This window comes from Monodelphis domestica, chromosome 1 (assembly GCF_027887165.1).
Source record: "Monodelphis domestica isolate mMonDom1 chromosome 1, mMonDom1.pri, whole genome shotgun sequence".
In the NCBI taxonomy this organism is placed as follows: domain Eukaryota; kingdom Metazoa; phylum Chordata; class Mammalia; order Didelphimorphia; family Didelphidae; genus Monodelphis; species Monodelphis domestica.
Window position 1 is genome coordinate 14835836 of NC_077227.1, and position 14699 is coordinate 14850534.

At 36.4% G+C, this 14699-nt stretch overlaps 1 protein-coding gene across 2 annotated transcripts in view; it reads right to left on the bottom strand.

Annotated features, from left to right (window-relative positions):
• PCDH15 (protocadherin related 15) overlaps positions 1-14699 on the bottom strand; it is a 1570906-nt gene that overhangs the window by 470778 nt on the left and 1085429 nt on the right. For both annotated transcript variants that reach the window (XM_056795634.1, XM_056795629.1), the window contains one exon: positions 8137-8245. In XM_056795634.1, the coding sequence (XP_056651612.1) occupies positions 8137-8245 (109 nt within the window). The remainder of the gene's footprint in view (positions 1-8136; positions 8246-14699) is intronic.

The following is a 14699-nucleotide window of genomic DNA, read 5'->3' on the forward strand; positions in this document are numbered from 1 at the left end:
TGTGCAAGTAGGTCCTTCCCCCCACCCCTGTGAATTTCAATACTACTCCATCCTATTTAGACCATTCTTTAGAAGATCGCATTTAGCTATTTCCTGATCAATAACAATAGAGATACTTGGAATAACAGAATCAGATCTTGGAAACTACATTCTCCACATTACCCAGTGTAACAAGATTAGGAAGGGCTGCAGCAAACTCAAGATTTAATTATTTGAGAATATGGCCTTCAACAGACATGTGCAAAAAAAAGATAGACCTCTGGGCAGTCCTAGGTCAAGCTAGAGCCACCATTGGCACATGTGAGATACAGAAGTGAGGTAGAGAACAGCCTCTGGAGTTCTTGGGACTTCCTGTGAAAAGGGCTAGAGTTCAGTTGGAGGCTGGTTCTTGTTGTTGGAGGAGCCCCACAGACTGCTTTCCTTCAGATTGGTCACATGAGTGATAAGGACTGATCCCTTTCCATGCCTTGGCTATCCAAGGCCTTAACTCCCACTTTGGCTCAGCCTGAGTCAGAGTGGTTCTGAGTTAACTTCTTTCCTTCTCTCCCTTTTCCCTCTCTCTCCCCCTCTCTCCCTCTAATACTTTCTTCCTCCTGTTGTAATTAAAACACCATAAAAATTTGGCAGGTGACTTGAGTGTTTCATTTAGGAAATACATAAGTGAATTCCTTGATGACCTTAAATTAATATATATCATTCTTTTAAAGTGATTTCAATATCACACCTCCTTTTAAAATTGTTTCAGGAGTGAAGTTTTCTGCTTCTCCTGAAAGAGGAGAGGAATTTGCTACCTCCATTTGCTTAACTGACTTTCTTCAGGAAGTTTATTAATTTTCATTTCCAAAGTATAACCTTGTAAGAGAGATGAGGCTAATGCTAGAAATATTTAATTTATTCTGTCTTAAACAGATCAAAGAGAATTTCACTGATGTTCATTTTTTGTAGGATTAAACATATTTATTAATAAATTATAAATTAAAGATGCTCAGCACTTCTTTTCTCTGTATTCTATGGTAGTTATTATATTAAGATTTAAGAGGAACATGGTAGGAGATAGAGACAGAGTCAGGAGACAGAATAAGCATTGTTGCACAGGAGTCAGAAAGACCTGAGTTTAATGCTAATTCAGACATTGCCTAGTTATTTGGCACAGGGAAAGCCTTTGAAATCTTCACAGACTCCATTTTCTTATCTGTAAAATGGATATAATAATGACTAAATTCACAGAGTTGTATAACTGTGAAAATGTGGGATTCAAGACTGTGAATTGCCAAAAGTATAAAGATAATTTTAGTGTCTTGATTTTTATCAAAAATAAATGGTCGCAATGGGAAAAATTCCCAAATATGAAATACTCAAGTCAGCTGGGTTTTATGGAGATTTTAATTAATACGAATGAAGGAATTAAGGGAAGGGAGAGAAACAGATTAAGAGGTAATAGTAGGAAAACGCCTAGGCCAAAAGGCTTCTTAATCCACATCTTCTTTTGTCATCACCTTCCCTGAGTAGACTAAAACTTCATACCTCTTGTCTTTTTGTAAGTTGCTTGACCTTTTTAGTGATTAATTTAACCTTTATAGGTACTTAGTGCCCTTTTGTATTAGATCTAAAAATAGACCTATCTTAAGGTTCTAGCTTTACTATAAGTATGAGTTAGGGACTTTTCATTGTTCCATCAGGAGTTTACAGCTTTATCTTCCCCTAAAGTATGCCTAAGTATGGTTGGAGTAATGTAAAGTTCTCAATACATTCCTGATCAAGTACCTTCATTTGTTAGAATAAAGGAATAGCCTTAACCAAATGTTCTAAGTTAGAGTTTGAGCAGTTTTAAGATTCACAGTTGTGAGAATCAAAAGAAATAATCTATGTAAAGCACCTTATAAGCCTTGTAGCACTATGTAAATGGTTAGATATTATTACTATAAAATTTATATTCTCTTATATTCAATTCAGATCAAGAATTAGTTAATGAACAACTGGGGATTAAAAATTAGAAATCATTTCTGGCTTATCCCATTATGCTTACGAATATTCCCAAGTCTTTCTATTATAGGTAACACTCTCCTCAAAGGTATTAATAGTGTCTTTATGGGTCCTTGGGCCACTGTCAGCACCCGAACAGGGCCTTGAATCTGCAAAATTATTTGAGTAATGATAGATTTTGTACTAATCTATTCCAATCTTATCACAGCTCCTCCTCACTCTATCAAGAAGGTCAAGGAAACTTCTGCATTATAAAAAAATATATATATTGACACAAAATATATTTGAATTGGTCCTAGAACTGTAAGGAAAATCTTATGTTGCCAAAAATGAACATTGGTTCTAAAATTGAGATTCTGATGAATTAAAAATAATTTTTAAAATATGATATGACAGGATTATTTACATCATAGGAATCAACGTTAAGTTTCTACCATGGACAAGACATTTCTCACACAGTCATAAAGCTCATGCAAATTTTCACTTTTAATTTTTAAAATGAATGTCATGTTTTATGTGTTATAATTTCTCTGTTATAATGAGCTACAAGGCTCCTTGTTTACTTGAAAAGCCTAGATTTCTAGTAGAGTATGACTGAAAAATGTTCCACATTTGTGCTTCATTCATTCATTCATTCAATATTTAATGAACAGAGGATGGGAGGAGTAAGAGGGAAAAACTAGAAATACGATAAAGATGGACAGGCTTAGAAACTGGAAGAGTCAATGGATGAGATGAGAATATTCATAAATATCTCTACTTCAGAATAGTATACATTACTGTAAAGTTATTACCTAAGTCACAAAGATGGAATTATGGTCCTTTTTCTCTTTATATCTACTTTAGCTTTATTTTCCTAAATAATACCTCATATACATGTCATGTTATTTAAGCATTTTCAGTCATGTTTGACTGTACACAACTCATTTGGTAGTTTCTTGTCAAAGACACTTGAGTGGTTTGCCATTTTCTTCTGCAACTCATTTTGCAGATGAATAAACTGAAGTAAACAGAGTTAGGTGACTTGCACAGGGTCACATAGGCAGTAAATGCCTGAGGTTAGATTTGAACTAAGGAAGATGAGTCTTCCAGACTCCAGGCCTGGCAATATTTCCACTATACTAACTTGCTGTCCCTATACATGCCATGCAAATGGTTTATTTTCTTGCTTGGAATTTCTGACCAAAAGGAATGAACACAGATCATGAGTGAGGACTTGGTAGAGAAAGAGAATTGGATTCTTCCAAGAGAATAGGCACTTTCTCTTCATTCCAATCTTACCAACCAATGGGAGTCCTAAGAGACCCAGGATTCCCTTTTTCCTGCTCTTGGCATGATGCTGTAACTAAGTGTAACTCCTGATTCAGATACACACATCTGAGAGGCGCCTGAGGGCACATGGATCCATCACACTTGAGTGAACTGAATGACTTAATGAATCAAGACACTTTCAGGTCCTGAGGCAAGGAAAGGACATGTATTTAATAGTGAGAAACCACTCGAGGACAGCCAGGATGGTATGAGACCCTGAGTTCACACCTTGAACCAAAATAGATTGAAATATTGTAAAGGTTTAACTTGGAGAAGGAATCGATGCAACTTGAAATTGTCTTTGAGAATCTGAGGGGCTGCCTCATGGTAGAGGGTTTAGTCTTCTGCATGTTTGAAGAGGACAGAAGTAGAAACAATAGAAGGTCTTTGAAAATGGATCACTTTAAGTTGATAGAGGGAAACTCTTCCTACAAATTTGTGTTATTACAGAGCCAGTTGTTTCGGAATGAGTCAGATCCCCATTCCCTGGAGGTCTCTTAGTGGCCTGGTCACTGGTCAGATTTTCAGAGTCAAATTTCTGGCCCCTAAGACCTCTTCCAAGTCTATGATCTTTGCAAGGTTGTGAGTATATACTTTATTGTACATTATTGCTCATTTTATCTAGGCAGAATGGCTTCAATGGCATAATATATTTAGCAAAAATGTGAGATTCCAGTGCATATTTGCACTGAGCCTCTAACCTTTTATCACTTGCTACCAATGACTAATAAATATTTGGAGAAGGGCATTCAATCACTGGGAAATGCTGATAGATTACCCATTACATTGCAGGGGATGGTACTCAATATTACCGGCAGAATGAAAAATACATGTGGTCTTAACATACTCCTTAGAACACTAAAGAAAGGCTGATGAAAGGAAAATGTGTCCAAGGCTAAAGGACATTTTAGTGGCACCTATAAAGGTCTAAAGATGAGTTATCAGGATTTGGCTGACCTGTCCATTGAGGAGCCTTCTTAGACCCATTCTTCGCAGGCATAATCTCCATTTCCTATAAATTGTTGAATTATTCAGGATATGTAAAGGCACAGGCTACTCAAGGATATTATGGTCATCACCAAGATCTATAGGAATTGTGTTCTTACTTTCTACTCATTTTGAATAGAAAGAGAAAGAAAACAGATATAGTCACTGAAACTTGAGGAAGTCCCTGACCTATAACTGTGTTAAATTCAGGCTCCCAAATCTTGAAATTGCCCTTTTTTCACAAAGTATTGCCTTCCATCTCTTCCTTTCTTTCACTCTATCTAAACCTTCCTCAAGCCTCACATAAACTCTTGGGCTCAGTTTCCTAAATGGTAAAATAAGTATAACAATAGAATCAATCTTGAAAGTTCATTAGAGGCTCAAACAAGAAAAAGCATATATAAAGTGTTTAGACAGCTTTAAAGTGCTATATGGATGTTGGTGATTTTATTGTTGTCATTATTGCTATTACTGGGACTACAACAACTACATTGATTAAGACCATTACACTGACTATTACCTCAAGTCTCTCCAAACCTCTCATCATTCTCCTTTTCTCCTTATGATGCTCTGATTATTATTTGGTAAAATAAAATAGTTGATATGATTTGGTCCACCACCAATTCATGTTATCTAACCATAAATAGGTCCTCTACTATAGAACAGTATTTTCCCCTCAGATTGATTGTCATACTTCCCAATGTAACTTCTTTCTTGTGCCAATCTTAACCCCATTCTTTGTTATTGTTTTTTTAACCCTTACCTTCTATCGTAGAATCAATCCTGTGTATTAGTTTCAAGGCAGAAGAGTGGGAAGGGCTAGCCAATGGGAGTCAAGTGACTTATCCAGGGCCACACAGCTAGGAAGTGTCTGAGTTCAGATTTGAATCTAGGACCTCCAGTCTCTAGGCCTGGCTCTCAATCCACTGAGCCACCCAGCTGCGCCCTCTAAAACTATAAATTATAGCTAGGAAGTGTCTGAGGCCAGATTTGAACCTAGGACTTCCCATCTCTAGGACTTGCTATCAATCCATTGAGCCACCCAGCTGGGCCTCAATTCTTTGTTAATGTACCCATTAATAATAATAATAATAAAGTTAGTCTGCTGAAGTGGTGTCATTCTTTATTGTTTCACATGTTACAGTTGTTGAATGGAAAGATAATTCTTTAAACTATTTGTCTCTTCTTTATACTAGTAATCCCAAATTGATCTGTACCATCTGTATCATACATATCAATACTTCAACATCTCATCTTTTATCCATAGGGTTTGTAATCACCTCGAGAAGGGAAAGCTATAAATTCATAGAAGTCAATGAGGTAGGAAAAAATTTCTGTAACATTTTATGATTGACTATCTCACATGTGAATAATTTAGGACATGTCACCAAGCAGAGTATAAGCAAGACGATATCTTAGTATAAAATAATTTTTTCCCCTCAGGGCAGGCAGAAAGATGCTGCCAGCTGAGTATGGAGTGAATTAATTAAGATAGCTCAGGAAAAACAGCATGCTTGTTTATGACCCAGAGATTTAGTTCAAATTGCTCTTAAATTCTTCTGTTCTCGATTAGGGAGAATTTAGTTTGGACCTTCTATTCAGTAAGTCCTTTCCACTCCGATCCTATAAAATCAATCTGTACCCCAACTTCTGTAACATTTTATTTAACATTCCACTTGGAATAACACATTGATAGATCCAAAAAGAAACACTTAATCTTGGGGGCAGCTGCATGACTCAATGGATTGAGTGCAAGGCCTAGAGATGGGAGGTCTTGGGTTCAAATCTGGCCTCAGATACTTATTAGCTGTGTGACTCTGGGCAAGTCACTTCACCCCCATTGCCTAGCCCTTATTACTCTTCTGCCTTGAAACAAGATTGATTCTAAGATGGAATGTAAAGGGTTAAAAAAAGAACAAACCACTTATTCCTATGAATTATAAACAATGATCAAAAAACTCTACTAAGAATAACTAAAGTTATTGTTCTCTTGGAAAAAAATATAGAATTAAAAGTAAAAATCCTAAAACAACACAAAACAAAACAAAAATGCTCAAACCATATCTGGCATCCAGAAGGAACAATGTTGAGAACTCAGTCCTCCAAAAACCAAATATAATAAAATTGCTATAACACAAATCAAAATCTACTTTTCTTTGATGCTTTTGGAGAAAACATTTTTTCTTTCTTTTAATTTTCTAAATTTTCATTATTCTGAAAATATGAAAAGTCTATTATGAAGAAACGATGTTAATTTGGCATTATTCATCCTATTCAGTGATGTTAATAGTGAGCCCAGGGTGCATTTAAATTGAGTAAGCACCCAGTGAATCCACAGTAATCATAAATTGATAAATATAACATATTCTATAGCTACCCAAGTGACATCCAAAGTATTCTACATTACCTGGGAATTCCTCATTACTTTATCTTCAGAACAGACACAGGGGACAGTTTAATACCACTAGTCTCAATATTTAGATGAGAAATTGATCCTCAGAAAAATAAGTTATACCCAAAGTCTCAAAACAATTGAATTATACATCAATTAAAGAATAACAATAGCTTAGTGGGAAACAGGCTCTTATTGTATTCATCTGCTAAACACTAGGTCATGGGATAGATGTCATCAGCTAGGAAAACAAAACCAGACAAATATTAAGTATTAATCTCTGTTGTTTCTACTTCTTTAGTAGTGAACATATTTCTTTTCTTTTTCTTTAGCTTCTATCTCCTGTGTTAGAAATGATATTGGATATTGGTTGAAAGCAGAAGAGAAGAAAGACCTAGGCAATTGGGACTGAGTAGTTTGCCCTGGATCTCACAGCTAGGAAGTGTATAAAATCAAATTTGAACCCAGGGCCTCCACACTCCAAGCCTGGCTATCTGTCTACTGGGACATCTAACTGCCCAAGGAGTCCTCCAAACACTGTTACATTAGAAAGCCCCTTAGTTCTGGCTCTAATAGAAGACTTTTTAAAAGCAGCATGATCTGATCTTTAGCATATTGGACAGAGGAAGAAAATTGTCCTACAATTCTGTAGACAGTAGCAAAGGGTTAAATGATCTGTGGCTTCTATTAAAAGGTGTGCTTGTTTCAGTGAAATCATGGAGAATTGTGCTCTATATTCTTCCAAGTCATGTTAGGAAAGTGCACAGAATTGATATACTGATCAACAATAAGACAGTCCTTCACTCAAATTCTATTCTGGAACACAGAAAAGGACAGCTAAAGTGCATAATAAAGTGGCATGAGCTTTGTTGAAATCTGAGTTAATTTAATCATATCCCTTAACAGTTTTTAGAAGAGTCATCCAGAGCTAATCTCAGAGAAGGCCAAGGAGCTTTCAGGTTTTTAATCGATTAATGCATTCGATGAGCCCTGAAGGTAATATTTTGTCATTTTTCTCTTTTGTCTCCATTGTTGCAAATAAAATTTATTGTGTTACATGGCAATCATGGCATACTCTTGAAATTGATGACTTAAATCAGTTTGCAAATGAAGTAAATATTCTAATATTTCTAAAAGAGATTATATTCTAGAAAGATATTATTAACACAATCCTATGTCCCCTTTAAAGCATTATGTTATCTCCTTTCCAGCTCCTACATATCTACAACAGTGCCACTCAGAACTTGATCTCAAATACTGTTTTAAAGATGGAGGAATTTTCATACGAGGCATAAATATCAGAAATGGTCCAGACATACTCCCAAAGGATAAAAAATCAACATAATCATTTGCCTCCATCATCTAAAGGCCCTTTCTTTCTCAAGATACCCTGTTCTTCTGTCTGTCTAATTTCAACCACTTTCTGATGAAAATATGACAAAAGATTAGCAGATACTACTAACCCACAAGGATGGAAAAGAGGATCCCAGGGCGATCAGAAGGTGGCTGGATGTCCCGGTCCTGATCAATGGCTTGGATTGGGGGAGTGACAATGATGGGGTTCAGTTCTTCCTGAAATGAAATTCAGAAAAAAGGTTAGTCCAGGCAATTTTCTGTATAAATTGAAATCTTGAGGTCTACATTTCTGTTCAGGCAGAGGATCATAATATGTCTGTATTACGTTGGACTTGGAGGCAGGAAAATCCTAGGTTTGTCTATCTTTTGACAGTTGCTAGCTATGTGACTGTGGGCAAATAATGTATTATCTCTGAGCTTCAGACAAACTTCCCAAGATTAATTTAATAAGTTAGAAATATTTCTATTTCTATTCATGCAGGGTGTCCCTCTACAAGTGTCTCATGGACATTGTAGCTTTGCCATGGTGACATAATGTGAAAAATGATATGAGAAATACAGACATTTCATTCTTAATAACTAATGTACATTGAAGCTTAATGTTAAAAACATCTAATTCTATGGAAGTTCAGTCATCATAGAACAGAGGCTAGTAGCCTAGATATAGAATCAGGAAGACTTAGGTTCAAATCCTACCTCTAACATATATTCATGTCTTATAATCTGGGATAAATTGGTTTCTTTTCCCATCAAATAGAGATACTAGCTGGCATAGCTCCCTCTCTCTATAAGGTCTATCCCTTTCTTCCACTAATGATTAATTCCTGAAGCCTCAGTTTCACAGAGAGACCAATCTGGCATTCATTCTCATTCACCAGCCTTATTTCTATCTTGCAATTTAAATAGGCTTCCCTCTGTCTACTTTGGGCTAATAAGAGCAGCTAACTTAGCATGTGACATATTGTAAATATATCATACATGCTTTCTAAATTAATTAGTATATTCAGAATCTCATTTTTGAGAGCTCTTGAATTCAGTGTAATATTATCATCCATTTTGCAAATGAGAAAAATCATTACAGTATTTTATATATTTCCCAGGTCTAAGCATTGTCACTAAGGCATCCTAAGAGAAGACTCTATTTGGATCTCTATGAGTATCCACTCTTTTCATCCATTTTGTATTTGTGCTAGCATATCCAGCTTTTAGAATTGTGGCAACCTTTTGTTACTTTCACATTTCATTTAATTTCTTTGTTTTGAATTGAGTCTTCTCTATCATTACTAAAAACAATCACATTGGTTGAGACAATTAATTATGATTTCTGCATATATGAAGATTAATAGATTTCCTTGAATCTCCGTCAGCATTTTGGAGGGTGTTACAGGTGCTACATTGTGGGCCAAGGGTTATCCCCAGTAAGTGTTTGGTCCAGGATTTGAACTCAACCCTTCCTCCACTTAGTATTTCATATTCCTGCTACCATAACATTTCATAGACTACCTTAAATGATAATCAATGTAAAGAAAGAAAGAAATTAACATATATCAAAATTCTCATCTTCCTCATGGAAATTAAACCCTGGAGATAAAAAATCTATTCCTCTATAAGATGAACTTTCTATCAGATTGTTGAAAAAATTGGTAACAATATAAGAATTAGTCTTTACTTCCTCAACTACCATTTTTACAAAATATTTTAATGCCAATGAATTACATTTAAATGACATGCATTTTACAGAAATTATTTTATACAATTGATCTATTTTATCACTTCATGTCTCATAATAAAGCATCAATAATTGGTTATATGCTAGCTTTCTTGAATCTGCCATGATCTATATAATAATATTGACTTTAAAATTCTAAAGACCAAATATTATTTACAGATCACTACCTTCAGCACTAATCTTTCTAACAGTGATGAGTTTGATAAAAATAAATGCTACGTTTTGGCATTTTTCATCATTGGCATCCTATATATTAGAAGTATCAAAATATTTTTTTTGCTACTTCTTCAGAGACATTAGTAATTATAAGGATTATATAACTACTTAAAAAGACCAGAAGATTCTATTGTGAGGGACTGTGGTACATTGGAACAAATCTTATATTTGTATTTAGAGGATGTGTGTTTGAATCTCCATTATTATATTCATTATCTGTGAGACACTTGGCAAGGCTTTGGGCCTCACATTCCTCATCTGTTACATGAGATGATTAGACTCAGTGACCGCTAATCTTTCAGAGTAGAACTTGCAAGGTCTTGTGTGACCCTGATTGGCATTCCTTTATATCTAAATTGTCTTTTTCTGGCTTCCTGTAGGATTTTTTCTTTTGTTTGATAGCTTTGGAATTTGGCAATTACATTCCTGGGAGTTGTCTTTTGGGGGTTTAGTGTAGAAGGTGTTCTGTGAGCTCTGTCAGTGGCTGTATTGCCCCCTTGTTCTAGAATCTCTGGGCAATTTTCTTTGATTATATCCTGTATAACCATGTCCAGTTTGGTGTTTATTTCTGGCTTTTCTGGGAGTCCAATTATTCTTAAATTTTCTCTTCTCCCTCTATTTTCCAGATCTATCACCTTGTCGGTGAGATATTTTATGTTCTCTTCTAATTTCTTGGTGTTTTGGCTTTGCTTTATTAGTTCTTGCTTTAAAGCCTGGTTTTCTTTTACAGTTTGGTCAAACTGGTTTTGTAGATGCGTGAATTTCTTTTGCATTATTTCCTACTTTTCCTCCCAGAGGGCTTCCATCTTTTTGGTCATTTCTGATTCAAATTCTTCATGGGTTTGTGGAGAGTTTTTATTTCCTTTGGAAGATTTTGAAGAATTTTCTTGTATATCTTCTTCTATCTGCTCTGTATTTTGTATTTTGGCTCCATAAAATGTGTCCAAAGTCGCCCCTTTCTTCTTATTTTTCTTGGTATTTTGGGGCTTCTGTGCTTCTGTGGAGTTTGTCATCTCTGAATGTGGAGGATTAGCTTTTCTTATCTCTGTCTGGTGATCAAAGGCTTTAGTCCTGGGCAGATGTTGGTTCTATGAGCTTTCCCTGGGTTAAACTGAATATGCCTCACTGGAACTGGAATGGAAGGGTCCGACCACGAGGACACACTCTCCCCCCGGCTCGCTTTCCGGAAGTTGCCTTCAGAATCGCTGGCCGTGAGGCTGTTTTGTCGGCCTGCAGGGGGATGGGCTGCAGCTTCCCCAAGCTCCGAGGGCAAGGACTTTCACTGAGACTTGGATAGCAGGATCCAGCCCGTGAGGCTGTCTTGCCCGCCCTGAGGGTTGCTGTTGTTTCGACCAGCTCTCTGCAGCAGAAGCCCCAGGCAGTAACTTTCACCAGGACTGTAGAAGGCCCTGAGGGTTCTGCTCTCTGAGCCTGGCCGGGCTGCGGCTTCCGGGAGCCTTGGACTCTGCGCTCCTACCCCTGAGGTCCGAGTGATCTCGGGTTCTGGCTTTTGAGGGGAGCCGTACCTTTTGAACCGGGTCCAGGTCCAGGAGGAGGGTTCCCAGGGTCTGTGCTGTTGATCGTTTTGAATTTCGGCGCCTTAGGAGCTTATAGTTTGAGATTGGTCGGGAAGGGTTTTCCGGAGATCTGAACTTTAGCTTTCTCTAAGCCGCCATCTTAACCGGAAGTCGTGGAAAAAATCCAGTGACCGCTAATCTAAGCTCATTTCCATCTCTAAATCCATGATCTTTAAGAAGAAAAAAATATCATCATCCATGCAGGAGTTCAACAATATATTTAAGGTCCTAGTTTTGAAAAGAACTTTTACTTTGGATTAGTATCCAACCAAAAAAAACATTAAACATAGACTACATCACATACATTCCAATGAATTGCTCATTGCTTATGAATACCCAAGAGAACTGCAAGTTTTTTTCAAGGTCCATCTCAATTACATTTTCCTACCAGTTTTCTTCTATCCCCAAATCCATCTCCCTCAATGTAGTTTTTAGTTCTTGTGGCTACCTTATATTATCCTGCCAATATAATATTTTTTTCCATGGCAGCTATGAAGTACAGTGAAGAGGAACTTGAGCCGAGAGTCAGGAGGACCTGGGTTCAAATCTGACCTGAGAAACTTCCTAGACCTGTGACCCTGAGAAGGTAACTTAACCCTGATTCCTTAGCTCTTGCCACTCTTTTGTCTTAGAATTAATACTAAAAAAGTAGGTCAGGGTTCTTAAAAAATATATAACAGCTTTCCAGTAGAAGGTCAGTTCCCTCAGTACAGGGATAGCAGATTATATATGTTGGTATTTATTAACTGACTACCAAATTGTTTAAGGAGTGATGAAATCTGAGTTTTTAAAGCATTCAATTGCCAGTAGTCAATGCTTTCCCTTGTTAGATCATTTATTCCACAAGGATTTATTCAGTACTACTGTGTACAAGGCTTAGCTTTCCACTTAACATGTGATTATTAACCCAAACTCATTCTATTGAATTGAAATCAATTCAGTGGTTTGAAATTCCTCTTTCTTTTTATGGTTATTAATAATAAGTAACACTAATAAAAAATCCCTGAAAGTCAAAGAATTTCCAAGGGGCACTGACTTTTATCCTATGTTATTTTCCCAGGTCATAACTACACTGGTTTGATTGAAAGTAGATTATTCCCAACACAAAATTCATGTTCTTTTTATCAATAGAAAAGCAACCTTACCCATAACCAAAAACTCAGACGCATACTTTAATAGGTCACAACAGGGCTTGGGCTAAGCCTTGGCAGATTCTTCAGAGTTCAATTGACAATATACTGATTCTGGAGTCAAGGGGAAGTGGGTGGGAATCAGGAATGAATATCCCTCTTCTAAGAGAAGTGATCTTGGTATTGATTGAGGTCAACTTCATTCAGAGCCCCTCAAAGCACAGCTCAACTATTTTCAATCTCAGTGGCTTTGTATAAACTGTGACCCATTACGAGGACTAGAGGGGCACCTTAAATCCATGGATTTCCTGTTGGCTTGACCATCTTGGAGGTTAAGGCAATAAATATATCAGGCAACTTCCAAGTAGCCAGAATCAAAAAAAAGGATATATCTTAAAGAACTCTTTTTCTTGACTTGAATTTAAAATAAATAAAAAAAAATAAATACAATCTTTTACTTTAAGTTTCAAATGGCAGGGATAGCAACAAATTCAAAGACTTAATAGTTTTATATGAGCTTGCATATTTGGAGAGAAATTTGACTCCTTTCTAGTTGAGAGAATGCTAAGACCAGTGTGCCATAGTGGTCGAGGGATGTACTTGTTGGTTCCAGATACTCTTGAGAGAGACAAATGGAGAAAGGACCTCCTGGATGTTTTTAGAGAGGAAAAAGTCATTAAATGGGTGACTGGTGACTGTGACCCTGTGAGCTATAAATATACATGGGAGTCAACAAACACAGGTTCTTGATTCTAGAAATTGCTGAGAGGGGACCTTCCCTGTGTGAGATTCATCTTTCTCTCTGAGTTTGAGCTGAAATGTCACTCTCAGATGAAGAGTTTATTTGCTCTTGGGTATTACTTAGTAAATTTTAATCTGTAGTACTTCTGTAATATCTGTTTGGTATTTTTTTAGATAAATTGATTTGCTCTTTGCCATTTTTGTAGCTAGTGTCTGATTGGAGAAGGGTTGAACTGGTAAGTAAAAGCTAAGAGGTTCTGTCCTGCTCAGGATAGATCAGGAAAATGGCCTTCCTTCTGGAACTAGCTCTCCTTCTTCAGTATATATGAGGATGGCAAAGAGGTATGATTATATTCTCATTACTGTAAGAGACTGGAGGCAAAATTAGCTAGGCTTTGCTTTAGGGGACCTTCTGTCACCAATCTCCATCCCCACAGTTGCCATGCTGGTACTATTGGCTTGGATCTTCTCTTACTCTCTGTAAAGGAAGACCAGACATTCCATCACACCTACCCAGTTGTTTGGGAGCCATAAACATCCATATATCACATGCACACTTATGAGGACACTTGTATATTTAATTATCTGTTTGGGTATATGCCTAAGTATTTGCATGTCATCTCTGCTAAATTTGACTAAGTGTTCTTTTAGTATAGGGACTGATTCTATTTTTTATTTTTTTTTTTGTATTCCCGGTGCTAAGCATAGTGGCTAGAATATAGAAAATATTCAATAAATATTTGGTGACTTTACTTAAATAAAATGTTTAAAAATCAAGAAATCTCAAATTTAACCAGTTTATTTTAGACCATCACTTGTTATAGGTTGAAGAAAATTGGTTGAATTGTACTCATTAGAAATATTTCTATGTGAAACTATTATTTTTTCAAAGTCCAATTATTAAAAAAAAGGCAATTCAGTTCTCAGCCTAAGATAATTTACTCTGAGACTCCAAGGTATCTAACTAAGCTGGGCCCTCTGTGTTTTGTCAAAAGGCAGGGTGGATATTTATGTTCTTTTATCTATAAACAAGAATATCCTCCCTGAGAAATATGCCCCTTTGTCCTTGCTAAACATATCATCTAGATTTGAGGTGACCAGATCTACAATAGAGGAAACAACTTCTGTTATGATGTTATGTTAGTGTTATGATAATTCATAAAAATTTGATTGAGGCATTTTAGCACAATGTATAGAATGTTAGACCTGGAGTGAGGCAGAGTAAAACTTTTTTCAACATTCATTACCTGTGAGAGTTTGAATAAATCTTTCTAAAA